The sequence below is a fragment of the Pyrus communis genome, chromosome 4, assembly GCF_963583255.1.
Source record: "Pyrus communis chromosome 4, drPyrComm1.1, whole genome shotgun sequence".
Classification (NCBI taxonomy): domain Eukaryota; kingdom Viridiplantae; phylum Streptophyta; class Magnoliopsida; order Rosales; family Rosaceae; genus Pyrus; species Pyrus communis.
In genome coordinates this window covers 5,564,635-5,592,110 of record NC_084806.1, presented here as the reverse complement: position 1 = coordinate 5,592,110, position 27,476 = coordinate 5,564,635, and the positions used below count along the sequence as shown (strand labels likewise).

General features: G+C 36.7%; 5 protein-coding genes across 5 annotated transcripts; 2 read left to right on the top strand and 3 right to left on the bottom strand.

Annotated features, from left to right (window-relative positions):
• Window positions 1-4,592: 4,592 nt before the first annotated feature.
• On the bottom strand, window positions 4,593-6,226 carry LOC137731410 (polygalacturonase At1g48100-like). The gene is made up of 4 exons (XM_068470518.1): window positions 6,196-6,226; window positions 5,691-5,772; window positions 5,406-5,514; window positions 4,593-5,248 (listed from the first exon to the last, which is right to left on the bottom strand). The coding sequence occupies exons 1-4, from the start codon at window positions 6,224-6,226 to the stop codon at window positions 4,817-4,819; spliced, it is 654 nt and encodes a 217-aa protein (XP_068326619.1). The 3' UTR covers window positions 4,593-4,816.
• Window positions 6,227-7,523: 1,297 nt separating this feature from the next.
• Window positions 7,524-10,608, top strand: LOC137733002 (cysteine-rich receptor-like protein kinase 3). Its single transcript, XM_068472229.1, has 7 exons — window positions 7,524-8,402; window positions 8,722-8,835; window positions 8,924-9,072; window positions 9,156-9,366; window positions 9,448-9,682; window positions 9,778-9,922; window positions 10,030-10,608. Exons 1-7 carry the CDS (start codon window positions 7,634-7,636, stop codon window positions 10,360-10,362), a joined length of 1,956 nt encoding a protein of 651 aa, XP_068328330.1. The 5' UTR covers window positions 7,524-7,633; the 3' UTR covers window positions 10,363-10,608.
• Window positions 10,609-14,433: 3,825 nt separating this feature from the next.
• Window positions 14,434-17,465, top strand: LOC137731598 (cysteine-rich receptor-like protein kinase 2). The gene is made up of 7 exons (XM_068470754.1): window positions 14,434-15,351; window positions 15,492-15,605; window positions 15,763-15,902; window positions 15,985-16,195; window positions 16,295-16,529; window positions 16,628-16,778; window positions 16,898-17,465. Exons 1-7 carry the CDS (start codon window positions 14,592-14,594, stop codon window positions 17,234-17,236), a joined length of 1,950 nt encoding a protein of 649 aa, XP_068326855.1. The 5' UTR covers window positions 14,434-14,591; the 3' UTR covers window positions 17,237-17,465.
• A 138-nt stretch (window positions 17,466-17,603) lies between these two features.
• LOC137731599 (2-phytyl-1,4-beta-naphthoquinone methyltransferase, chloroplastic-like) lies at window positions 17,604-19,422 on the bottom strand. Its single transcript, XM_068470755.1, has 8 exons — window positions 19,259-19,422; window positions 19,087-19,151; window positions 18,907-18,997; window positions 18,720-18,808; window positions 18,400-18,533; window positions 18,253-18,314; window positions 18,038-18,137; window positions 17,604-17,794 (listed from the first exon to the last, which is right to left on the bottom strand). The coding sequence occupies exons 1-8, from the start codon at window positions 19,391-19,393 to the stop codon at window positions 17,694-17,696; spliced, it is 777 nt and encodes a 258-aa protein (XP_068326856.1). The 5' UTR covers window positions 19,394-19,422; the 3' UTR covers window positions 17,604-17,693.
• A 1,078-nt stretch (window positions 19,423-20,500) lies between these two features.
• LOC137732368 (homeobox protein knotted-1-like 6) lies at window positions 20,501-27,266 on the bottom strand. Its single transcript, XM_068471679.1, has 5 exons — window positions 26,802-27,266; window positions 26,565-26,714; window positions 26,303-26,459; window positions 21,038-21,279; window positions 20,501-20,883 (listed from the first exon to the last, which is right to left on the bottom strand). Exons 1-5 carry the CDS (start codon window positions 27,153-27,155, stop codon window positions 20,725-20,727), a joined length of 1,062 nt encoding a protein of 353 aa, XP_068327780.1. The 5' UTR covers window positions 27,156-27,266; the 3' UTR covers window positions 20,501-20,724.
• Between the last annotated feature and the right edge of the window lie 210 nt (window positions 27,267-27,476).

Here is a 27,476-nt window from a genome sequence, read left to right as displayed (position 1 = left end):
TTTACATCATTGGTTCGTGAAGAAGAGAAAACCAATACAAGTAAGTTGCACTGAAGATGCAAAATCATGAGTCCACTTGAAAGTAAGTTCAAATTTATGTATTACTTCAATGTATTCCTAGGGAAAGAGTGAATCTCATATTTCATTATTTCCTTTTGAGTATAAATTTATTTTTGTAGAGTGTTTAATGACTAAAGTTGTTCGTTATATCTTGAATTTATTACAATAAAAATCATGTTCATTGTTTTACTAAAAACAAAAAACACAATCATTTACAAATTAATGTATCAACTAACAAAACATATTTTTAGAGGCCCTCTGCGTTCATGATTGAAAAAAAAAAGAAACTCTCGCATACGCGTGAGCGCATGCGGATAGACTAATATAATATTAAATCATACATTTTAACACTAAAAGACTAAAAATCATGTTAAATAAGTATAATACAATGCCAAAAACATTTTGAAGTTTGTATCGAAACTTCAAAAATTTCATGCATTCATGCGTCTTTTCATGCATGCCAAAAGACCACCGATTGGAACAAAAAGAAACACAACATTTTTGTTGTGGGCTTGAGAACCCAAAAACAAGCTTCACCATTATGGCTCTGGAAACAGGCTTCTTCATATTGGGCCTCCTACGTTGTAAAAAATTGATTGGGCCCCGGATTCGATATGTCCTTTTCACAGCTTCGAGAAGCCGCATCTCCATCCACATGGCCCCACCCAATTGGTTTCCGAAATTATCAACGCTGAAAGCTCTTTTGGCCTCATCCAAAAGCCAGAAAATGGAGGAACCGAAAGCTCCTCGGCATTTCGTAATAAATGGCCTAACGGCACCAACTCCGCTAGCAGACTTTGACAGTTGAGTTTGACTTTTTACACAACTTGTAGCAGATACCTTACTGTCATTACTCATTAGCGCTTAATTTTGAATAATATTTTTTAATTTGCTCTATAATATTTTAACATATATTTTATTATTTTGAAAAGTAACGGAAATGTTATTTAATTTTTCTTAAGAAGTTTAGAGCATCTTCAAAAAAAATTGTCAAAAACTTCACGTTAGTAATAGTTGCAAAAGAAAATCAGCATTAGTATTTTCTATCTGAATGTCAATTCCAATGTGGCATAACATGAAATGATAATAAAGGAAGTTGTTATCCAGTTTAATTGCAGCTTCAAATCTATTCTTTAGTGATTTTTTTTTCATCATTTAACTATTATTATTTTGTTTTTAAAATATTTATTACAATTATGAAAAGTAAATAATGAAATAAATAATAGTTTAAATTTGACAAATTGATTGGAGAAAAATATTTGAAAAATGTTCAAATTACCACATAAGCTTTCAAATTTAAAATTTAACATCTCCTTTAGAGGTGGTTTTAAAGAACAAAAAACGTGTGACATTTTCTAATTGTATCTCTCACTTATATTTTCTTTTATCACATAGTAAATAAACATATGAGTAACCTGTAAATGAAACTTAATTCTTAATTTTTAATTCGATTATGGACCAGTCCCACATCGGAAAAAAGAAAAACTTTGTATGAACTTAAGTAAATTGGCATACTTCCCATATTGCTAATTGATTTTAAAGAACCTCAACTTTCTTCAATATCATTTCAATTACCGACAAACAAGCATGAAGAGTTTTTGAACTTAAAACACATTGAGTTGAGTTCAAAGAGAAAGTATCATCTCAATTCTTAATTTTTTGAATTTCAACTAGTATAACGGTCTAATAATATTAGGCTTTTTAACCAAAATGATCCCTGAAATTTGTCTAATTCCTCTCTTTGGTCATTGAGATTTGAAATCAATAGAAATGGTCCCTGAAATTGTCCACCATCAATCATTTTGGTCTCTTAGTGAAAAATTAAGTTAAATAAGGATCAAAATGACAAAATTACCCTCAATATAATAAACAATAAAATAAAATGATTTGACAACAAATGAGGGTATTTTTGTCACTTTATTCTTATTTTATGGATGTAACATTACATTTCGCCCAGGGGAGTGGATCTTGAAAGCCTTATATGTATATTCTTATCTCTACCTAGCACGAGACCTTTTGGAAGCTCACTGGCTTCGGGTTCCATAGGAACTTCGAAGTTAAGAGAGTTGGGGGTGAGAGCATTCCCAGGATGGGTGACTTACTGGGAAGTTCTCGTATGAGTTCCCAGAAACAAAACCGTGAAGGTGTGGTCAGGGCCCAAAACAGACAATATCGTGCTACAGTGAAGTTGAGCCCGATATGTGGTGAGGGCCGGGGCGAGTAAGGGTTGCTGCTTGAGATTGGGGCGGTTGACGGGTTTTGGGATGAGGAGTTTTGGTGGCTGTTTAATTTTTGCTATATCTCGTTAAGTTTATTTATTTTGGGAAAATTAGAATGTCGTACATCTTTTCTATAGTTGTTAGATTAAACATTCATTCCTTTTAAAGATTTGATTAAGATGCTTTGATCAATTGTCACCTCAATAATTTTCTATTTATTTATTTTCATGTCATTAATTTAAATGCATTTATATAGAGGCATAAGGTAACTTAGCAACTAATTGCCTATAATATAGGAATTTAATTTCATCAATTCCCTTCTACGCATTAAATGATATTTTTTTAATAAAATAAAATAAAAAATTAATTAACTAATTCCTCATTTCCTTATTATCAGTATTTAAAAAAAAAATCTCCTTCTATTAAAAATGTCTCAATAAAAAGTCTTCAATACATCTTTTTTTCACGTATAGATATATAAAAAATATACTTAAAACTTATGGTACATTTGAGAACAAAAGTATCGACTTTTGGTACGTTTAGATTTCAAATGTACCATAAAATCAAATGTGCCCATTGGCAGACAACCCTTTTGGTACGTTTAGATTCTAAATGTACCAAAAGACCAAATGAACAAAAAATCTCAAATGTACCGCAAAACCAAATGTCTCTATCAGATAACCATTTTTGGTACATTTACATTCCAAATGTACCGAGAAATACAAAAAATCAAATCCACTATAAAACTAAATGTGTTCATATTATAGGTAACTAGACGTAGCTATATAATCAAACAAATCTTTATTATGTGTTGGGTCTTCTAAATAATAAAATCTAACAATTTTTTTTATAAATATTCTACTATATTCACAAAAAAAAAAAAGTAAAAATTATAACAAACAACAAAAAAATGCATAGAGATGGATAATAAATGCACAAATATAGGGATAATAGGAAAAGAAAAAAAAAGAAAACGAAATGTGCAGGAGAAGTCGTGAAAAACTAAAATTATAAACAAAATTGAACTTATGTGAAAAGCAGAAATTAATAACCAAAATTTTAGGAAAATGTTAGATCAAATTTTCAAAATGAGTGTATGTTTAATCTAAAAAATTAAAAAACGAGGCGCCTATATCAAAACGCCCCATTTATTTTTAAAGAAAATTTGTAGAAAGTTAACAATGTTATGTGTGGCGTTGAGCGTGTGAAAAGATGTTAAAAGAACGACGTTGTCACAGGCTGGGCTCTGCAGATTTGGAATGAGTTAACCAATACTAATAAGGAATGATCAAATATTCAAAGACTTAAAAAAAGGAGTAGACAGACAGTACGTGCATGATTATTTACCCTAAAGAAACAGGCACCACATCATCTTTATTTGTTTATGTAAAATTTCTTAGGCCATGCGCGTGCGTTGAGCGCCCCCTAAAGCCTGCGTTGGACGGTATGATCACCCACCTTCTCTTCCACTACCTCCACCAAAACTCCCTCACAAACACCTTAAAGTTTAAACATTACAATCCATCCAACTCAAAAGCTAAGTCAGACCCACTCAAACGGGTCGGGGTTTTAAAATATGGACACTTTTGTTAGTAAAATAACGAGTGATCAGAATAGATGATTTAAAGTGAGCACAAATTTAAATAATTGAGACAACATCAGGTTATATTTACTATACCGAAAGAGAATCAACCCAGGGTATTTCATACAAAACCTTTGAGTCTTTGAGTCTTTTAAGGTCTCGATTTTCTTGTTTTTGTGGGTTAAACTTGTTTTGATTTATTTCTTAGTACTGATCTTACTTGTATTCTAGGTTATTGTTTAGATTTGTTTTCTAATTATATTTATTGTACTTTGGTTCTCCTATAAATTCCGCCAATGTGGAGAAAATAAAGTACTACAAGTTCACCATCACAAACCTTTGTTGTAATTTTGTGAGATTAAGAGAAAATTCATAAGGATAATGCTTGTGTTCCCCGTGGTGAGACTTACTTGTCCCCCACTTACAATTAACAAACGTTTACCATCAAAACATCATATTCGGAACCGTTTATACTCTTTATCATCATCTAAATATCATATATGCAAAAAATCCTTCAATTTGTAGATCGTTTAGTCATTCATACATGTTAAACCAATTAACGATTTTGATAACAAGTGACATTCTCATGATGAACCGCCCATTTGTTTTATGCTTAATTAAGATCTCCAAATTGAATAATTTTTTGCTTATAAAGAGAATGAACAATTCTGATTATGATATTCGGATGGTAAATGTTCGTTAATCACGGGAGGGACACAAGCATTATCCAATTCATAAATTTAATCTTAAAACCTGTATTTTTAGCAGATGAATGAAAGACCATGCTAATACGTATCACATTATTTGCTTTTATTCGTAATACAAAGTTTACAAACTGAATTATTACATTACAAAGACCACATAAGCTAACACCATCACATTCAATCACTAAATATATTTTTGTAGAATGGAAGCTATCAAGGAAGCCATGCACTAAAATATTCAATAAATTTTTCTAACACATAATATTCTTCTCGTGTGACTTTGCTATATTCTTGAGTAGTGGATTCCCATCTCTTCCCAAGCAGTAGTCTATGCTTGAAGGAACCAATGGAGCTTTTGTCTTCCCGTAAGAGTTTTGACACCAATCACGTCCAGGTGATGACCTCAGCTTCTCAGATATTGGCTTGAGCTGAATATCAATAAGGTCCACATCTGTGCATGGAGTGTCACTGCTACAATTTAGAAGAATAGGCTGCTGTGTATAATTCCCGGTAATCCGTTCGTATTTAACACCTGAGATTGCTACAGCTCCTCTATGGTTTTTCTTGCACATAATTTTTTTTAATTTTTTGTCACAATAGTTCTGGTCTATCACGATAGGTTTGCCCACATTGGAAACCTCGATATTCGAAAATGATACATTCTTCACAGATCCCCGTCCGCCCTGTAAAAATCAAGGATTTAATTAGCTGAATCGAATTCATCTGCGTAACATAGAAAATACATGGTTTAATTGAAACTATTCTAGTAAGATCATATAATTAGGTTTAATATATATATATATATATATATATATATATATATATTATGTATTTATATACCGGCCAAGTCTTGATCCTAACTCCTAATTGAGTGTTGTTGAATGAAATGTCGTTCACAATAATGTTTGAGACACATGCTGTACTTTGGTTTCCTCCAAGTCCTCCTAGACTGTAAGAACAAAAAGAAATAATAAATTGATGCATCACCAAGATAATAATAATTCCAAAAAAACTCAGACGTACTACAAAAATTAAAAATAATTAAAATTGAAAAGGGATCATAATTAATTTTTAAATTTGAAATTAAATAATAAAATTGGTGATCGACAATGCAATACGACATACCTTATGCCATGGCCAGGGCCACATTTAATATGATGAACATGAACATTATCGCAGCCTGTTTGTATGGACACACAGTCATCTCCTGTTAAAATTAAAAGTAGAAATCAAACACACGAATTTAAAAGTATATAATATTATAAAGTGGAGTTCGATCAGTCCCGCAGAGTAGCCAGAGATTTTAAAAAGTCCAGTCGGCAAGTTGCGCTATTTTTTTTCCTAATTCTGCATTCCCTCCTGGCTTCAGTGGCAGTTTACCGTTTAAAATACTTTTTTTAGCCACCATGAAAATTTTTCAAATTTTTCTTCCTCGTACCACCTAACTATACTTTCAAGTGTGCACTGCATTCCCTCAATATAATAAACAATAGGATAAAATGATTTGACAACAAATGAGGGTATTTTTGTCACTTTATTCTTATTTTATGGATGTAACATTACATTTCGCCCAGGGGAGTGGATCTTGAAAGCCTTATATGTATATTCTTATCTCTACCTAGCACGAGACCTTTTGGAAGCTCACTGGCTTCGGGTTCCATAGGAACTTCGAAGTTAAGAGAGTTGGGGGTGAGAGCATTCCCAGGATGGGTGACTTACTGGGAAGTTCTCGTATGAGTTCCCAGAAACAAAACCGTGAAGGTGTGGTCAGGGCCCAAAACAGACAATATCGTGCTACAGTGAAGTTGAGCCCGATATGTGGTGAGGGCCGGGGCGGGGATGTGACAATGGAAATTTTTCATGGAATGACCAAAATGATTGATTGTGGATAAACTCAATGACCAATTCTATCAATTTCAAATCCTAGGGACCAAAGTGAAGAGTTATCCAAATCTCAAGGATCATTTTGACTAAAAAACCATAATATTATTCTTTACTTAAAAAATGAGAGGCTAATTTATCCATGTATCCCATTGTCATTTTCACCCAACAAAGCGCCTATAACCAGTCTACCCATACCCTGGGTCACCACTTGGTCACTCTATCACCGTCATATCTACTGTACTGTCACAATTGGTTAATGAGAAATTTTATTTGGACCCATATAACCTATTTTTACATCCAACTTATTTTCTACACCCATATTACTTTTAACAAATCTATCAATATCTCTTTAAACCCAAATTTGCGACATAAACTACCCTCACGAACCTAATTTAATATGTAAATTTATCTTTACACCCATTTAGAAAATATAAATCCAAAATCAAGAAATGTATAATACTTGAAATGAAGCATTAAGAACTGTACCAAAGCATGTTGCAAAGAAGGTCGATACCAATGCAGCAAGGTACATCAAAGAGGTGAACAACTGCAGGCCTTGATTGTTCTATGATGCAAAGGAAATTAAAATAATCTCCATCTCCATGTTCTTTATTTCTTTTTATGTAGTATTGGTTGTCATGATCACATTCTGATGAGACAACTGAAGTTTTGACTTAAGAATTTAATTCAGTTGGAGTTTTGGTTTTTAATTTAAAAATTGGTGAGTAATTGGTGAGTCATGGTTACGAACTTGTAATAGTGTAGATCAATGATATTTTTGGATAACTCAGTTAAAATTTTTGTCTCTTATTTTTTCTCTTGTAACTTTTTATTTTAACCAGAATGAACATAAAATAAAGATTGCATGATGATAGAGTTTGATTATTAGATGTGGATTTATTGATATCTTCTAGTTTCATTGTTAATTTCATCTTGTATTTTATGGTAATTATAAAATACGATAAAAATAACTACTCACATTTAAAATTCAAATTACGTGTATAATATAGTTATATGAGTTCAAATAAAAAATTTCTTCATTAATCGTTTCAAACTTTTCCATTTCCCAAATTTAGAAAAAGACCGCATTACCACAACATTTTCTTGAATCCCAAGTACCCTATAAACACAGATTACTGAATCCAACCATTTTCTCACAACTTTGTACCAAATCAAACTCTAACATGTCCAAATTTATCTTACTTTGGTTCTTTCCTCTGTTTTTGTTTCTAAAGAGTGCTCGTTCTGATCCGAGGGCCACTCAGGCAGCGATGATATGCACAAACGACACAGCTCCGACCCCAGAACGTCAAACCTTCATCGCCAACTTCTTAGCAGCCATGGACGCCGTCACCCCACAGATTGCCACCCGAAGATACGCCACCGCCGTCACCGGAACTGGAAACGCCACCGTTTTCGCTTTTGGCGAGTGCATGAGAGACCTATCCAAGCAAGACTGCGACCTCTGCTTCGCCCAGTGCAAGACCAAACTTTTAGGGTGCCTCCCGTTTCAGAAAGCAACTCTCGGCGGCCGCCTTTTTTACGACGGTTGCTATCTCCGGTACGATGATTTCGATTTCTTCAACCAGAGCTTGAGTCCCCAGGACAGGACCATTTGTGGGGACAGAGATTTTGGTCGGAATCGGACAGTTTTTAAGGATAATGCTCTGAGGTTGGTGAGGAATTTGAGCTCGACGTCGCCTAAGAATGATGGGTTTTCTGCTGGGTTTGCGGTGGGTGAAGGGAACGTTTCGGTTTACGGGTTGGCGCAGTGTTGGGAGTTTGTGAAGGGGCCTGGTTGCGAGGAGTGTTTGGCTGACGCCGTTAGGAGAATCGGGTCTTGCCCTCCGAAAGAAGAAGGGAGGGTTTTGAATGCTGGTTGTTACTTGAGGTATTCGGCTCAGAAGTTCTATGATAACAATACAGTCACCGATGATGTAGGCCGAAATGGAGGTTAGTTGTTTTTTTCTTGTTCAAGCGATATTCTAATCTAATCTAAACTTCGATTATGCAGAGTGGACTGCTCTAGTATGATTAACTTGAACTTTTTACATTTTCTCGTTTACCGTCTAAGAAAAGTTCAATTTTTTGGTAGTTTGGATTCAAATTTCGGACCACCTGATTTGATTCCAGAGTTCGATGTGATGAATGGTGATGATTTGTTTCTTAGAGTAGAAAACTTGACATTGTGTGGACTTGTAAATTTTGGTTTTGTGTTGTTAATGCTGGAATATTCCTGAATGACAATTTTCATATGCAAATTGTTTGACAGGACGCCGCGGCTTGGCGATAACTTTGGCTGTAACATCTGCTGCATTTGCTGTTGTGCTGACTATTTCTGCACTTGCTTTCTGTGCAAGGAAGAAAATACTGACGAGAAGGAAAGGTACCACGGTTTTGATTTGATATTCTGTTTAGATGCTTCTTTCTTTAAGCTTTGGATTAATTTTTTTTTTCTTCTTTTAATTTCACAGCTGCTTCAGAGAAAAAGCAATTCGGAGCTCTGTTGGCCAATGTGAATAAGTCCCAACTCAATTTTTCATACGAAGTTCTCGAAAAGGCCACCAATTACTTTCATGATTCCAACAAGCTTGGACAAGGAGGATCTGGCTCAGTGTATAAGGTAATTTCTCCTTTCGTTCTGCGTAGGTATCAGATTTCGGTAAATGGAATTGACTGGGGAGTTTTTCCTTTATGTCAACACAGGGAGTTTTGCCGGATGGCAAGGTTGTTGCCATAAAGAGGCTGTTCTTCAACACAAGGCAATGGGTGGATCATTTCTTCAATGAAGTCAATTTGATCAGCGGAATCCATCATAAAAATCTTGTAAAGCTGTTGGGATGCAGCATTACAGGCCCCGAAAGCCTTCTTGTTTATGAGTATGTCCCAAATCAAAGCCTTCATGATTATTTTAATGGTAATTTTCTCTACTCCTTGGGTTTTCGCATCATCAGTCCATTTACATATTCTTACAGTTCATCCCTCTATCAATTTTCAGTGAAAAATAATGTGGAGCCACTGAGGTGGGATTTGAGGTATAAAATCATACTGGGAACAGCTGAGGGCTTGGCCTATCTTCATGAAGAATCGAAATTGAGGATCATTCATAGGGATATAAAACTGAGTAACATTCTGCTCGACGAGGAATTCATGGCGAAGATTGCTGATTTCGGACTTGCTAGAATGTTCCCTGAAGATAAAACCCACATAAGCACTGCCATTGCTGGCACACTGTAAGCTGCACTCCGCCTGTTTTTGTTTTTATTTTTTGCTTCAAAGACTTCTTTATCTTTTCTAACATAGAAGAATACTAAATTTTCTTGCTTAGAGGTTATATGGCTCCAGAGTATATCATTCGTGGCAAGTTGACTGAGAAGGCGGATGTTTACAGTTTTGGAGTTCTTGTCATCGAAGTCATATGTGGAAAGAGGAACATCTCCATCCTTTCAAGTTCGATTTCTATCCTACAGATGGTAAACAAAATTGTTTCTCTTGCATATCCGCTAAATCTTTAATTCGTGAACAAATTTTCACATTCACTTTTCAGTAATCATAATTTAACCTATCTTATTTCATAAAGACCTGGGATCTTTATGGAACGTGTAGGTTATGTGATGCTGTCGATCCACTACTAGAAGGTAAGTTTGAAAATGAAGAAGCATCTCGATTACTTCAAATCGGGTTACTTTGTGTGCAAGCTTCAGCAGAGCTGCGGCCAGCAATGTCATTAGTCGTGAAAATGCTTACCGAAAATCTTGAGATTCCTCAGCCAACACAGCCACCATTTCTCAATTCTGGTAGCGCGGAATTCAACAGGAATATTCCGTCGCGTAATTTCAATTCTCTGCCTGCGGAGTCTAACACGCAATCTTCGAAGAATAGCATGACTCAGAGCTGGATTGAGCCTAGATGAACATTTTGTATTTCAGCATCCACAATGTCAATTTTGCAAGTTCAGATGATCTATGAGCTAAAGCAATCCCCATAGACCCTTTTGGATATCAGTGATCCAGCTCTGCAGCTCCCACGGTCTAATTACAGTCAAATTTTGTGTAACTTCTGTATGTTTTTACAACATGGGTAACTACAGCTGAATGCCCTTTGTAAAATATATGTAGAGAAATATTTGAGAATAGTTTTGAACTTCTGATATATGTAATACGGGGGTGGATCGATGGGAGCACCTTTTTTTACATGATATTTTTAAACGCGTTTTTGTAAGGTCTATTCCGTGTGAAAAAAGATAAATGTTCGGATCGTTAAACTACTTTGCACGGTGATCAACGTCCTGTCACGTAATGATATGTCTCTCGTGTTATATCACGTTTATTTATTTAAGCAACCCTATTATCCATTGATCCCTTTTTGAATAACAACAAAATCAAAGTTACGAAAGTGGTGCTCTATTTCTTTCTTTGAATAATCAATTAAATCAGCATTTTCAAATGGCGGTGAGAATTATACTTAAACAAACAACCATTCTAAAGTCAAAGTTAAAACAAAAAATAATCCAAGATTAACAGTTAATCAAGGAAGGATATTGCTAATACCAGCAAAGTTAAATAAAAAAAATAATCCAAGAGTAACAGTTAATCAAGGAAGGATATTGCTAATGCCAGCTCTTATAGTTCACACAGGGTGCACATGCAGATCAAACAGCTCCCAACAATTTAAAAGCACCTCGTTGAATCCATTGAATTTTATGGAAATATCATATATCTGGAAGGCTCAAAAACTAAATATAATTAGTGTGGCAATTTTCTCTGCAAAGTTAATTAAATATGTTTTCTGGGTTGATTTGGTACACTGTACATATATAAATACAATGAGTGACTATGCTGATTAAAGATAAACATTCAAAATAACAAATGGTGGGTTTGAAACACCAAGTTGATGTAATATTTTTTAAATTTAATAACAGCAACAGTATTAAAAATAGAAACAAATATATATTATTAACAACATTCTTCCCCACTTGATTTTTTATTTTCATTAATTTCTGGGAATATAATTTGTGTGCATATGTCAATTAGTTGGCGTAATGATTAAGACTAAACGTTATTGGCTTATTGTAGTTGGTGACTTGTTTTCATGCTGACTATGTCGGTGCCAAAGAGCTATTTATGAGTAGACAACAAGGGATCGAGATGCACAATTATCTTCCCAGCGGAACTTGTTGAGCTAACAACCCTTGTTGAATATTGTTCACCCTTGTTGAATATTGTTGTGAACTTGTGACGAAAAGAAGAAAATTGTTATTAGTACACTGTGTTAAATTTGTCATAAATATCCGCCAGTCAAACTTAATATCTTGTCCAACATAGTAAAAATATATCATTAAACAAAAAACTAGTCTATAGCGTGCGCAGTTAAATCTAAGAGATAATGTGAAAACCTAGATGCTATTTGTTGAAAAAAGTTTCAATTGTCAACTCACTTTAACCATGAAGTCTAAATCTAAGATATTTGATTATTATTATTAGGTAAAACTAGAAAGGTGGTGATCCACACACTTACTTTTACCTTTTATACACCATCCTTAATTCTCTTAATTCTCAATTATCAGATCGAATGAATTAAAGAAGATCAATAGACAAAAATTAACATGAGTGTGTAAGATATAAAATAACTGAAAAATGGAGGTATTCGTTTCTCACATCAGTCAAATGCACCAACTACTACCAAACATAGCTACGCCTCCTCCTACGCTACATATATGATATAAAACTAAATCTATATATTAGCACTCTAAAAATCTCATTATACATTCCAAACTTTCTATATTTGGAAAGAAAAATACACTTGTAAGGAATGTAGAATGAGATTTTTGGAGTGCCAATAACACTTTCCTGTATAATAGTTGTTTGTATAATATATATATAGAGATATACGGATCAGGATCCTCTCCTAATCTAAGGATCATGATTCTCATGACTAAGAGATGTGGGCCGTTGGATGAAAATCTAACGGTTATAATTATTATAACTTTAAAGGGACCCCCTATTTGTAACCGTTGGATTTTCATCTAACGGCCCACATCCCTTAGTCATGAGGATCTTCATCCTTAGATTAGGAGAGGATCCTGGTCCGAGATATACATATATATATATATATATATATATATAGAGAGAGAGAGAGAGAGAGAGAGAGAGAGAGAGAGAGAGAGAGAGAGAGAGAGAGAGAGAGCTGTTGGATTTTTGGGCCAACACCGCGTGGTTTCCACTGCTCCTCCCTCATTCTTTCGATTTATAGTTTGAAGTTGAAGCAAAGAGAAAACTTTTCCAGTACAGCCCTAGCTCACTTTGACTTCTCAACGTATTCGAATTGGCTTCTCTCTCTTTATCTAGCTTCATTTCACAACAGCAGAAGCCAAAAGCCAGAAGGCCTCGATTAAGCTTCTCATCTCACCTGCAGGAACTCATAGTTTCAGTCATCTAATGCAAAAACAAAAGGTACGCGTACATATATATTTATAGGTCTCATGTTTTACGAAAAAAAACCAATTTCCACGCACTCAAAACTTCGTCTACAACTTCTGTAGTTCATTTTTTGTCTACGAATTCTTTGGCAGTTTAGTGTGTCTATATATATATATATATATATATCCTGCGAGTAATCATATCTTTATTTAGGGTAAGGATATAGCTCCTAAACATTCTGCCATGATTCTGTGTATTCCTGCAGCTAATATGGACTTGGCGAGAAGTCCTTTTAGTTTTGGATTTACCAGCGTGCCTGTATTGGTGACTTGCTCTGCTGAGTCTGCTCTCACTTTCTCAAGCAAGTTGATCTGAATGGATCAACGATATGTCATTGGTAATATGTTAATACCATTGCCACTGAATAAAAAACGGATCTAGTATATAATAATATAACGTCAGCAGTTTAGACTTTTAATAAGTTAACATCTTGATACCATTGTCACAGTATTGATATTAAGCTAATGTTAAGCTAGCTGCTTAACAAGTTAACATCTTGATTTGAGTCATCACCGGGGACCAGTATACAATAATATAACGTCAGCAGTTTAGACGTTTAACGTGAGCTGCTGGTGGCAAGTGGCAAATGGCCATGGCGGGCTGGCTGGAGGTCATGGGACCATGGTGGGGATTGGGTGGGATCTTATATGGTTGGATATTTATGTGGTTTAGTTCAGGGAATCACTCCTCCTTCCTCCCTCCCTCCCTCTATAATTCAATGCCGACCTTTTACTATCACATTCAATCCGAACTGTGGGGTCCAAACTGGGGAGAGATTATTCAGTATGGTTGGAGTACAAGATTGATTGGAAACTTGAAGAAAAAAAATTCAATTAATTGTATTATGACATTTGGTATACCACTCCGTGTTCTCATGTCATTGAAAACTTTCTCCAAACTGGGAATGCTTGTGGAGCCCTTGTGGGACCCTTCTCATTATTCTGTTCCGAGCTGTCCTAGCCTCATGTCCCAGTTTGTTGTGTAGATTTCATGCAAAAGCCATGTGTATCGTCTCGACATGACATTGTATCAACGGTAGTGATATTTTTATCATGTCAAGAGAAATTTACAATATATTTTATTATTGACATAAAATATTATCATAGCGTTAATATTTATGCCATAAAAGTCGTCCAATTTCCACCTATAAACTCGCCTACACTTTAGGATTCCATTTGAATCAATGATTTAATGCAATGTGTGTTGTTTCATATAAATATTATAATGCCATGTGCATCGTCTCGACGTGACACTGTATCTATGACATCACAATAGTGTAGGGAAGTCTCTCTCCGGTTTCAGAAGGCTGATCAAAGAAACGTTTCTTGTTTAAGTTGACTGTGAAAGTGTGAACCCAAAGAAAACTCGGGGCTGCAATCCCTGCAACAGATAAGAACCCAAAATCCAAGACCTGCCCTTTTGACTTTGAGATGTAAACCCAGCAATATAAACCAACCACCTCCTCAAAGCCTCCAACTTTAAGGGACGGTGTCTAATTCTGCATTGCTACTTTTATGCCGTCTGTTCTTCTGTAATAGCTACACTCCTAATTCCCATTTGCCCAATTGCCAGCAATCCTTAAATCTTCCACAACATTCCTTCATATAAATTTGGATGGAGGCAGCTGCAAATTAAACCAAAGTTCCAATTCATCCCAAAAAAAATGAAGAAATGCAATCTTTCAGCTCTTTCCCAAAACTTACTTCTCCTGAAGATCCTGCTGTTACTAGGAATGGCTGCCGGAGATCCAAGAACGAAGACGGTCGAAATAATGTGCGGCAACCAACCTGAGCACAACACAACCGTTTTTGTTCCGAATTTTGTCAGCACGATGGAAAACATCAGCGAACAAATGCGAACTTCTGGCTTTGGCGTGGCAGTAACCGGTTCGGGCCCTGATACAAACTATGGCCTAGCTCAATGCTACGGAGATCTTTCTCTTCTAGACTGTGTGTTATGCTATGCTGAGGCGCGTACAGTGCTTCCCCAATGTTTTCCTTACAATGGGGGTCGGATTTACCTCGACGGTTGCTTCATGAGGTCCGAAAACTACAGCTTTTACGAGGAGTTTAGAGGATCGGAGGACAGGGTTGTGTGTGGGAACACGACAAGGAAGAGTTCAGCGTTCGGAGAATCAGCAAGGGAGGTTGTGAGGCGTGCGGTTGAGTCTGCACCAAGTAAACGAGGCTATGCAAGGGGTGAGGTGAGTGTCAGTGGAACAGCGAACCAATCGGCTTACGTGTTGGCGGATTGCTGGAGAACTTTGGATGAGAGCTCTTGCAGACGGTGTTTAGAGAATGCATCTGCGTCAATGTTGGGATGCTTGCCTTGGTCCGAGGGGCGTGCATTGTACACCGGGTGCTTCATGAGGTATTCGGACACAGATTTTCTCAACAAGGAAATGGGAAATGGGAGTTCCAGAGGTAAATGAAACTCCACCCCTTTTCTTTAACATAGGTTTCCTCTTATCGGTTTGAGCGGGTGGAGGGTAGGCTGCTTTGGTAGCTCGAGATTGAGCCCGGTGTGTAGTTTCGCTCACCTAATCTTCTAAACTTTGTTGCAGGTACCGTAATTGTCATCGTAGTTTCAGTTATCAGCTCCTTGGTGGTTTTAGTAGTTGGAGCAGCCATTGGATTTTATATCTGGAAAAACAGATATATACAAAAGAAAAGAAGAGGTAAAAAGCTTGTAGAAACTCTGCAATGCAACCAGATTGTACTTAGTTATTGCATTGCTTCATCAATGGTGCAAATTTAATAACGTCTACAATGGACGAAATAGAATTTCACTCGTAAAAGATTACCGACCACCAAAAGCTTTTCGGAGTTTTGCAGGAACAAATGATGCAGAAAAGTGGGCGAAAACCCTAAACGACAGGAGCTTAAACTTCAAGTACTCAACAATTGAAAAGGCCACAGGGTCTTTTGACATTGTCAACAAGCTTGGGCAAGGAGGTTTCGGAACTGTTTACAAAGTAGTTTATCTCCTCGTCTTTTGTTTGTCTTGTACGTCCGATGCCTCTCTATCTCAGAAACTAACAGGTTTTATCCTAGCAGGGAGTTCTGGCTGATGGGAGAGAGATTGCAGTGAAGAGGCTTTTCTTCAACAACAGGCACAGAGCAGCAGATTTCTATAACGAAATCAACATTATAAGCAGCGTCGAACACAAAAACTTGGTCAGGTTGTTGGGTTGCAGTTGCGCAGGACCTGAAAGCCTTCTCGTCTATGAATACCTACCAAACAGAAGTCTAGACCGCTTCATCTTCGGTAATTTCATAGATTTACGTTGATTTATACAAATCCTAACTGGTGATATGCCATGCATGCTTCTGAACTTCTCTCAATGTTTTCGACAAATTTCAACAGATCAAGAAAGGGCTAAAACACTTAACTGGGAGAGGAGATATGAGATCATTGTTGGGACAGCAGAAGGTTTAGTCTACCTTCATGACAACTCGACAACAAGGATTATTCACAGAGACATAAAGGCCAGCAACATCCTTTTGGATTCAAGGCTTCGTGCTAAAATTGCAGATTTTGGGTTGGCCAGGTCTTTCGAGGAAGATAAGAGTCACATCAGCACAGCCATTGCAGGAACATTGTAAGCTTATTTATAGTAAAATTTCAGGTTGTTTTAGTGAAGATAAACGAAGTACACTCCAAAAATGTAAGCTTACCGGTATTTGTAATTAACCTCAGGGGATATATGGCTCCTGAATACCTAGCTCATGGCCAGTTGACAGAAAAGGCAGATGTCTACAGCTTCGGAGTGCTTATATTGGAAATCATCACTGGAAGACAGAACAACAGGAGCACATCTGCAGAGTACTCAGACGGCATTGTTATAATTGTAAATTTCCCAATAAATTCTTCCTTTTTTCCATTCACAAAACAATTTGAACTTCGAATTTGCAGTATAAAGTAGATCCTCATCCTTAGTTCTTGTTCCTGTGCTTTTTGTCCGAACAGACCTGGAAGTACTTTCAAGCAGGGACTGTAGAGGAACTATACGACCCAAACTTAATGTTGCAAAATTTCCATGACAACTTTAAGGATGAGATATTCAGAGTGGTCCAGATAGGACTTCTATGCACCCAAGAGAGTCCCTCTTTACGACCAACAATGTCCAAGGCGCTGCAGATGCTAACAAAGAAGGAGCTGGACCTTCCTCCACCTGCCAATCCACCTTTTATAGATGAAAAGACCATGGAACTCAATGACAAAGGTGACGACCAATGTTACCCTCTAAATGCAGACGGTGCTTCTTCAGTTGCGAGTGTTTCACATAGTTCTTTCTATCCTAGGTAATCACAACACAATGAAAACGAAAGGTTTCACATATTTCCAAGGATTGCAAGCACTTAGTTTTCCTCTGAAGGAGCCGAGGAATCTCAGGCTGCACCTCAGCCCTGCTCAGCTCAGTCAGAGGGCACATCTAATGACAAGGCCAATTTTGACTAATTGAGAGAAAGTACAAAATGGCATTCGAGGATTTGTAGAAATTGTGAGAATGGTTGAGTGAGACTTCAAGAGAAAGCAATATTTTTTTTTCTCAGTTTTCAGAGCCAGACAGTATGAGCAATATTTTCGTTGTCATTTGTAGAAGTAAAATTGATCTTGAGACATGCTCTTAAAGACTGATATTCAGAACTGTGAGAGAACAAATGAAAAGAAATGTTTGAGCCACAACATCTTTCTTATTTCCCGAAGGCACATATTTTGTGTTCAACAAGACACAATTTGAAAATAGCATACATGAACCAACCTATCGGGTGGCTACTAAGTTCCCCATGAGGCTTCCACCAATCTCATAATATTTGGCATTGGAAAAACCTACATCTAAAGCCAGCTTCTCCAACTCGTCCCCTGTGTTCACAGAAATATTTTAATCAACAAACTAGTACCCTGTTATCCGTTTAACCACTCCACTTGATCACTTATTAAGCCTATGCCTAAAGGCCTCCAAACAGAACAATTCCCAGGAGCTCACAAAATTTGAAGATACTCTGTTTATACTGTGTATAAACACAGCAGTACAAAGATAGCTTAAACAGATTAAAACATCATGAGGTGCAGATGCCATAAAAATAAAGAGCAAGGAAAATGCACCTGTCAGGAATTCCCTGATTGAACTTTTTAAGTACTTGTAATCCTCCTCAAGTCCAAAACCAGATGCCACGGGGACAACAACATTGTCAATCATCAAGTCCTAGCAAAAGTTGAATCATGAAGCATTCAGCACTTGATTGCCAAAATAAACATAGAATGGTCAAATTGGTCCATGCGTTAGAAGACAAAAACTTATTGTATCTGGTTATGAGTACCTGAATTGATGAAACAACTGGATTGGTGCTTTTGTTGAAGTCAAGGATCGATACCCTTGAGCCTGTGATGCCAAGCAAAAATGAGAAAAACTGACCTACATAGAACTACAACGTCATCAAGCGAAAAAGAGAGAGAGGGAATGGAACCTGCTTTCAAAACTCTAAAAATTTCCACCATGGCCTTGTGTTTGTCTACTACATTTCTTAGCCCATAACCCATAGTGATGGCATCAAAGTGACCGTCAGAAAACGGCAATTCAGTTGCATCACCTTCAACCCACCTAACAAGATGCAACGCATAACATGATCGATTATTCACATTAATGTAATGCTGATTAGTAATTCAGTATCTACTCAAAGTGCTTGGCCTAAAACAAACGAGGTGAAAAGGATAAAACATTTTCAAAACCCCGGGTTAAATTTCAAACATTTTTAGTTGATCGACCACTAGATTTACCAGTGCTCACTCAATGTTCAAGTAGCAGGCCTTCGACTTCAACTTTTGCCGCGACGAAGCAACTGACAACTGCTCCTTCGAGAAATCAAGACCAATCACCTGCCAATGTAGCCAGATTTTACAATCCCAATCACAAACATCAGCTCATATTCAAATTAAATTACCAATCTTTAAGCAAATTACATCAAAGACCGAACCTTGCCATTGGACCCAACTTTCTCGGACAAGAGAAACGCTAAATCCCCACTTCCACAGCACAAATCCAACACACTCTCCCCCATTTTTGCTCTGCAACCCAACATTCAAAAACTTGAAATTCAGAGACCCAAATATGTTCCACCAAAAATAAAGCAAAAAAATAGTCAGTTAATTTTTACCCGCTCCACGAAACTGCCATTCTTTTCCATATTCGATGTTGACCCAAGCTCAACAAATCATTTAACTAAGAATTATTCCAAAAATAAAAACGGAAGATAAATATTTAGACAGATTCATTATTAACAATCAAAGAAAAAGTGACACTGCAACTGAAGAAAAAAAAAATCGAACGTTATCGTAGACAGGGGCAATGCGGTTGAAGAGCGCCTGGCGTTCGGTGGAGGACCGGACCCGACTGCGTCTGAACCGGGAATTGGGTAGGCATGGACCGGCAGAGAATGGAAGTTGAAGCCGAAGCGAAGCCATGTCAGTTACTGAAACACAGATACACCCGTTTTTCTGAGATCAGTGATCGGATAAGGGGGCCCGATTCCGGTGAATTACGGGTCGTCGGTTCTAAAGTAAGCCCAATGTAGGTAAGCCATCTCAGTCTAGCCCAATAGTGATGCATGGCCTCAGATTTTAAGCATAATCGATTATATAATTCAGTTTGGGTCTGGTTTTACATGGTGAGAAATTACTTCGATCTTCAAATTTTTATAGCGTGCCTACTTATTTGAATGGGGAAGTCATGAATCAGATAATTGACAAAAAAAAAAAAAAAAAAAAAGAGGGAAAGGAAAGGAGATATGACCAATCAGACTTTCTAATTGATTTGATTCTTGATTCTTGAACTATTACGTGTAAAATTATCAGAGAAATGGGTCAAATGTCCACTTCCAACAACATCGATATTGTCCCCAACTTGGTAATTACCACCTGCACAATCCATTAGATGTGGGGTTTTATCACAAAATGTCTCGGTATTAGTTGGAATAAGATTAGGATATTTAAACTCTTCTTTTCTTATTGATACGATCGATGTAGAACATTTCAACATTATGTTACATTACAGATTTCACAATATGTTTACTTAATGTTTGGAAGGATGTGAATTGTTATGCGAAACCTACAATTTTTTAATTTCATGAGTTCGTAAACACTTAGAAATTCAACAATCAAAATCACTTCAATACTCATTTTATATAAGCAAACATGTTTCACGTGTTTTTTTTTTAAATCAAAAATGAATATTCGATCTCATTACCTCTACCAATATTTGGAAGAGAAATGAATCTAACCAAAATGTAAATGGTTTTAATCACTTTTCTTAGTTGATTATAGCACTCATATTTTGGGGCATACTGATTATGTTTTTTCCTTTAATACAAGTAATATACTACATTAAATTTATCTAAATTACAAGTACAAAAATTCATACTCAAGTGCAGAAGAATGAGTACACTATTCCAGTGAACTTGATTTGGCAAAAATTTGCTTTTATTAGGGGAAAACTCATTAGGAAAAGGAAGAAATCATATGTTGTCAAACTAGTTAGGGTAAAAGTCGGTGCGAGGCTGGATCATTTGCAAGTGATAGCAAGGGCATGTAAGCACTTCATTCGTTATCAACCGTGGTCAAATTCCATAGAGTATAACATTAAAGCAAATTACAATCACATTCCCCCTAATCATCTTAGAGATGGGGTAAATTGATTGACGAATGTCAGTAACGTTTGCGTTTTCCAGATCATGCACATATAAATTACCAGGACAGAAGTTTTATTAAGCATTTGAGAGAATGTACATGCATGCACCTCATTCATCTGTAAAGAATGGTCCAGTAAGATCATCCATCACCGCCAACTGCATGTTCTCCGATGGTCTCCAATGACGCTTACGCTGATTTATAAACCAGTTGTTAATTTGCCTCTGATCCAGCCCCGTAGATTCCGCTAGCGCAATCTTATCAGCCTCCTGAATGAAATTAGAGCAAAGGAAGAAAAGGAAACCACTGTGATTATCAAACAATGTCATTAGGCGAATATATGAAAAATATTGAGGTGTGACAGTATCGTTATGTGGAGTTATTAAACTACGTGTTATAACGCGAGAAGAAAGGTTTAAGTACCGTTGGATATGGCCATTTATAATGAACACTCCACCAATCAAGTAACGTTTGCCTTGCTTCTTTCGGCAGCTTTCCTATCTTCTTCTTCTTGGAGAATTCGAGCTTCAAGGTTCCGAGATGACTGCCAAACCTACGCATAAGCCGATCCTTGAGATCTCGATCTTCACCTCTTTGTTGAGCTTCCTGCACATCTATTTCGCCTCCGCTGAAATCCTCATCCGATGACATACCACCACCTTCATCTAATCACCAACATTGTCCATCAGCTTATACAATTAAACCTTTAAATCCATTTCAATACCAATAGGGTGCAATATAATACAGCTACCCTAGTCAATACTATTTTCTTCTCGGAGAGTTGTACTAAACTCACATCTTGGGGAAAGATAAAAACACAGTAGTAGACTTTTACGCCTGGACAATTTCAATGCATAATAACTATGTGCTAATTAAGCATTCATGATTTCTGTGTTCTCATGTCAAAATTCCTGTCTGTATGATTGGCAATTTTCCCGAATGGGATAAAGTTTTCAAGTTTACACTGAAGCACACGCCCTACAGTTATGAAATCTCAAGCTAACTATCTAAAGGTGATTGTCGGACTTGCATTTGGTGACTAAAGATTGAGAGCAACTTATACATAGCACATGTATTTTATCACCGTGAAAACTAATGTCTATTGTATGCAACTGTATGTGAAGAAAACTTACACGTAGTATAGTCCACTTGCAGTGTACCATGACACTGACGTGTTTCTCCTTCATATTTCCGATAAAATTAAAAGTAAAAAGCGACCGGAAGAGCAAGGGTCCCACACCATGAACTAGTTTTCAAGGGCATTATAGGGTGCCATTCTTTCTATCCCAGAGCCTGTGGGTTGCATTGTTAGCCGGTACACCGAAATACCGAAAACAGTCTCTTTTGTCAGCTCGACTAAGACTTCGAGGAAAGGAGAGACAACAACGTCAGAGACTCAGAATGGACAAGACTGACGGGTCCTTCAATCAAATCGGAACTGACACACATACGACACAGCACATCAGCACCGTGCACGTCTTAGTAAGTGGGCAGGTCGGTGACAATGGCGAACTTTCACCAGAGGCAAACCCTAAAAGGTTTTCTTAAAAACAAAAAAAAAAAAAAACCCTAAAAGATGCCCAGGTATTACATTATTAGGTTTCCTATTTCTACTGGTACTTTGTATGTAAATTACATCTTCTTGGACGTCCACACTTCTTAATTTTTAGATTTTTTTTTATTATTTTTGTTAATAAGAAATAAGAGTGTAAAACTATTACAATAATTAAAAATAAAAAAATTCAAACCCAAGACATATAAACAGAAAATCAAAATCATATATACTGATATTAGATCACATGAAATCTTAATTTTTAGCCATCCAGCAAGCCCTCTGCTCTTGGGGCAAGATGTTTATGAAACGGGTGCACAATCTTCATGGCATTCTTGGCAATTTGCACAAGCCAATTATAAAACTCTGCGTGATAGTAGTATTTTAAGACGCCAAGGCCACCGTATTTCGACGAATACATCCCTCCTAAAACGTTACTGCCCCTGGGAAGTTAAAAAAAAAGTTTGAAGGTGATAGGGTTTGATGAAGCGGAGAGAACAGGACTCCATTTAGGGGACCCCGCTGCAACGCAGAAGTACGTGTAGTGAGCAGACACGTATGAAGCAATAATGACACTACAGAAGAGGATGTCCAACGAAATGACAAGCATTTAAGCACAGGTAGCAGTACTGGCCGGAAACCCGAGAGGGAGAGAGAGAGAGAGAGAGAGAGAGAGAGAGAGAGAGAGACATAAAAGCTCCTCTCAGCGTAGAGTGCGGGAGTACATGGGAATATGTGTGGAGTAAACTTCGAACACCCGCTAGACCCGGGGTTTAGCATAAAGTTATCTTCCTTCTTCCATATGCAGTTGTAGCAGTAGCAGTAATATTTATTATCCAGTTCCTCGTCATTTTACCAGATAAACAAACAAAATATTAGAAATTAAACGTGTTCTGTTAGGTTTGGATAGACTAACCTATCATCCAAGTTACATTCAATTTTCCACCGGGTAAGACCTTGTACTCTCGACCATCTAGTATTTCACTCTTGCATTATCGAGTAAAATTTGGCAGCATACAACAACAAAAACGAAGACATGCATATAAAAAAGAAAAGGCATAGCAAATAAAACTCTAGATTGTGTCACTCTCGTTTCATGCTATGTTTGAGGAGACGGTGACACAATGAGAACATGCAATTGGAAGTTTGGAACACCATAGTTTGATTGTGTCATTCTCTCTTACATTAATGTGTGAAAAGAGTCGTTGGCATAACGAGAACATGCAACTCAGATATCGAAATTATGCTCTGTATCATATATATAGCAACAATGTCACATGTTACCGGCATATAGCTACCTCAGGAAATGTGCTATGAATGAACATAGCACGATGACAAGCCTTGCTTTAATGCCACAAGCACCAAACAAATAAATAAAGATTCGTATCATAGGCCTATTCCATAGTACAACAAATCAGCAATATTCTATGGCTACTAGACGTTATATGCAAAGATCTATATATTTTACTTGGCAAATGAGCTAAACACTTCAAATCAATAAAAAGTTGAAAACAGCACAAGTACTTGGAACATGATTTATCATACAAAGTTCCACAGGATCGAACACTTCTTTAAGTGGAGCAATGCAGCTCTAAAGAACTTTCAACTGAATAAATGAATCATTGATCGATTGATCCTCATAGCATATATTTGAAAATTTCAAAGTATATGGTATTTTGTTAAAAGATGTTCAAAGAGCACGGAAAAACTTTAAGATAACATTTAAAAAGAACTAATTAATCATATAATCTTGAAAAAGAACTAAACAAGACTTTTACAAATGCACGAGCCAACAAGATAAGCCATGAAAGCACGTGAATATATGCCAATATTATGTTTTTGTCCAACTGGACTTCTGCCATGGTCGCATGCTGAAAAATGTTCTCCTCTACCTTTTCTTTCGGATAATTAGTTAAAGAATCTACCGATGCACTAGTGAGAGCAGGAGACCAATTAGATATGAAACCACATCGCTGAAAAAGGTATTATGTACTTCCATAAAAATAAAAAATAAAATAGTCGCCAACCATAACCTACAAGATTACGATGACACTTCACCACAGATACAGATTAATCTAATAATCCACCACCCTTTTTAAATGTCTAAGGCCTACTACTCACATTCCGGGGGCACAAGCTCCAGGCTCGTGCAAAAGTAAGTAACGACGACTTTACTCTGATTGAGATGCTTAAATGCACAAATCTTTGCTCAAATAAGTAACGGAGTAACAAAAGGAATTCTTCGTTATTATCAACAAGATGAGCGATTTATGTACTCTTTTATACATTTTGCTCACTTCAATAACTTAACAAGAGAAAGAGTGAGCAAGAGGTTAAAAAAGATGCGAATAAATCATTTCTTTAGACAAATGTAATTCAGACGACAGTGTATGATATGCACTCACGTGATTAGTAAAATTCCTAGATAAGCTAGCTAGTTAATTCACTTTTCTTTCTAATGATCATGGCCTAGGGAAGTACAGATAGATTTGATTCTAATATTAAAAAAAAAAATGTTATCGGCACTTAAAAAATCTCATTCTAGAGATCCCGTAATCGTGCCCCTTTATAGTACATCGTGTGATTAAAAATTATTTTAAATTTAAAATTTAAAATTAAATATATATAATTCTTAACGAATACTGATCACACGATGTACGATAAATGAACACGATTACAAGATCCCTAGGATCCCGTAATAATCCTTTTCCAAGTTTCGCTGCATACAATACAAGCCAATTACTATTCATGCAGTATTGGAACTTGAGAATCAATAAAGGAACCTGACTACACATCATTATTTGACATGCCTGCATATCCACTCCAAAATAAAGGAAACTGACTGATTAAGATATCAGTTGTGTGGTCTTACACTAAATCTGGTTCCGCAACATGCTTGCTCAACAATGACAACAAAAACGTGAGAGATGATATTCACGTATCTATTTTTACCATTTTTAATTTTTCTTAATTTTTGAATTATCGGTTCGAATGAATGGAAGAAAATCAATAAATACACACTATTAACAAGGGTGTGTGAGCCCCCAAAACAAAAACTGCGAGGACTCTTCTTCTGTTTTTTAAAATAAACTGAGCTATTCGGTGCACATTTGCCACCAAATTTGTTTGATCACTTTAATTATATTCAGAAAATGAAACACCCATAAATAGATAAATATATACAAATTTATGTATTGATTGTAATATGGATGATCTTAACAAGATCATCCAACTTAACATTAACATGCATGCACTAGACCAAGTAAATATCAATCAAGATCTCTAATTTCTAGCTTATGCTATGAAGTTGACAGTCCAGAATACATGAGTTTCAATTTGAAAAACTTAACATGTCACAGAATGAAAAGTAAAAATAAGAAACATGGTTAGGGATTGATATAGATTATGAGCAAGTGAAAAAGGACTAAGTTAAGAAGGACGATATCTTACAAAACAGAAACATTTGAATGGACAATGAACGACACAATCAAACAACTATTGGAGTCTCATGAGACTACAAATCTCTGAAACGTCAAAGTCAGAATCTTTGAAACAAAAAAGAATAGATTTAGCTGGTTTATATGGCGTCTTTGGGTGGAAAACTAACACAACAAGCAACAAACAACCAGGGTGGATTTAGAAACATATACAGGCACAAAATGTGTGGAGAGAGAGAGAGAGGGGGGGGGGGAAGACAGGCGATGATAAGATATAACAATGAACCGTTTCCAGATTAGAATTCCGAAGAACAGCTAGCAAGCCTAGGATTGAAAATATATGTATAAGACGAAAGGGTCTCTTTCCCTTGTAGAGGTACTAGGGTTTTTGTGGCTAGCTAGGTGTTTGTTTGTATGATTACTGCCACACAAACACGCACATATATCTGATAAAAAACGTCCGTAATTCTGCGAGCATCTATATGTTTTCATAGTTCTCAGTAAGTGGGCCGCTCGCATAATCATCATAAGAGAGAGCGAGATAGATAGACCATGATACCAGAGGGCTCGACTAGGAAACCAATGGCTGTTATACTTCGTGTACTAGTACTGGAAATAAGATTATGCTAACATAAGCCAAATCTAACGCTATCGTGCACCATTAGAGAGAGAGAGAGAGAGAGAGAGTGAGAGACTGACCGGAGAGGATTCTAACGGAGGAAGAGACACGAGCAGATGATGAAGAAGTGCAGAGATTGGTGAGTTGCGTTTCGATCTTGCTTAAAAAAGTGGTGGCTTCATCAAAAGGCCTGGATAGATCTGATTTGTACTTCACCAACATGTCGCAGTAGGTTTCCTATATAAAACGGAGAGAGACAGGAAAGAACAAACAAAAAATTCAAATTAAAAGACAATAAAATCTAGTAAAAAGAAAAAAGAGAAACAAAGAGAGGGGGGGGACCATGAACTCGTCGAGCTCGGGATCAGCTCCCAAACACGTGGAGGAAAACATCGAACTAGAATTACAAGAGTAGTCTCCCTGCTTCTTGTACAAGTCGTTTTTTCGTCGGATTTCGTCCAAGAAACCCGCGATTTCCGGCGGCGCCCCAACCTACAAATAAGATAAAAACATTCACAAGTCTTCTTATTAACAAAATTTCATACTAATTGAATAATAATTAATTAGGTATTTGTTCACCTTCTGGCACTCGATGTATGCGTGAATGAGCCTAGGGTACGTCGGATGCGACGCGATTCTGGCTTTGATGGCGCCGAGCACGTCCTCCTCGCGTTGCACGATTGTTGTCGAAGCGGCTTCTGACGCTGCCGAGTACAAGACGGAGTCGTTTGATCCGAACATCGCCTCCCGTTGATGATGGTGATGATTGTGCTCCCGAAAGGCTCCGGAAGAGACCAGCAGGCTGCGGTAATCCAGCGGAAGGATCAGATTCTCCGGCGTCATCAACGGCGCCCTGTCTTCGTACTCCGCCGCCGATTGAAACCCTGTGTCCCCGTAGTCGACCATTGATTGCAATCTGTATATTTCCTCCATCAACGTATTACAACCCCACAAGCTTATCTTCTTCTTCTGCTGCTGCTATATTATTATGTCCTCTTCTAGTTCTAGATAGACAGTGATAGATAAAAGAAAACAGAAAGAAAAGAAAGAGTAATGATAGATAGAATAACTTGTTAGATTATAATTACAAATTGTATAATATATTATTAATAAAAAATAAACATATTAATTTATTATTAATAAAAAAAATCATGTCATATAATTTATAAAAATTTTGTATATATAGATTTCCTTAACATTTAAGAGATGCCACTGCTGCCTGATGATGATTCAATTATGACTTAACGATAATCT

Excerpts from the sequence above, each read along its gene's own strand:
- LOC137731598 (XM_068470754.1), top strand. The coding sequence starts at position 14,592 with ATGAAGAAATGCAATCTTTCAGCTCTTTCCCAAAACTTACTTCTCCTG. Across the intron at positions 15,352-15,491 it reads GGGAAATGGGAGTTCCAGAG|GTACCGTAATTGTCATCGTA; the intron begins GTAAATGAAACT and ends ACTTTGTTGCAG. Across the intron at positions 16,530-16,627 it reads ACAGCCATTGCAGGAACATT|GGGATATATGGCTCCTGAAT; the intron begins GTAAGCTTATTT and ends AATTAACCTCAG.
- LOC137731410 (XM_068470518.1), bottom strand. The coding sequence starts at position 6,226 with ATGGAACCCGAAGCCAGTGAGCTTCCAAAAG. Across the intron at positions 5,773-6,195 it reads AGCCAGTGAGCTTCCAAAAG|GAGATGACTGTGTGTCCATA; the intron begins GTCTCGTGCTAG and ends TAATTTTAACAG. Across the intron at positions 5,515-5,690 it reads GGCCCTGGCCATGGCATAAG|TCTAGGAGGACTTGGAGGAA; the intron begins GTATGTCGTATT and ends TTGTTCTTACAG.
- LOC137731599 (XM_068470755.1), bottom strand. The coding sequence starts at position 19,393 with ATGGCTTCGCTTCGGCTTCAACTTCCATTCTCTGCCGGTCCATGCCTA. Across the intron at positions 19,152-19,258 it reads TTGCCCCTGTCTACGATAAC|TTAAATGATTTGTTGAGCTT; the intron begins GTTCGATTTTTT and ends AATAATTCTTAG. Across the intron at positions 18,534-18,719 it reads GCCTGCTACTTGAACATTGA|GTGGGTTGAAGGTGATGCAA; the intron begins GTGAGCACTGGT and ends GCATCTTGTTAG.
- LOC137733002 (XM_068472229.1), top strand. The coding sequence starts at position 7,634 with ATGTCCAAATTTATCTTACTTTGGTTCTTTCCTCTGTTTTTGTTTCTA. Across the intron at positions 8,403-8,721 it reads TGATGTAGGCCGAAATGGAG|GACGCCGCGGCTTGGCGATA; the intron begins GTTAGTTGTTTT and ends ATTGTTTGACAG. Across the intron at positions 9,923-10,029 it reads CGATTTCTATCCTACAGATG|ACCTGGGATCTTTATGGAAC; the intron begins GTAAACAAAATT and ends TATTTCATAAAG.
- LOC137732368 (XM_068471679.1), bottom strand. The coding sequence starts at position 27,155 with ATGGAGGAAATATACAGATTGCAATCAATGGTCGACTACGGGGACACA. Across the intron at positions 21,280-26,302 it reads CTCCGTTAGAATCCTCTCCG|ATGAAGGTGGTGGTATGTCA; the intron begins GTCAGTCTCTCA and ends GTTGGTGATTAG. Across the intron at positions 20,884-21,037 it reads ATAAATGGCCATATCCAACG|GAGGCTGATAAGATTGCGCT; the intron begins GTACTTAAACCT and ends AATTTCATTCAG.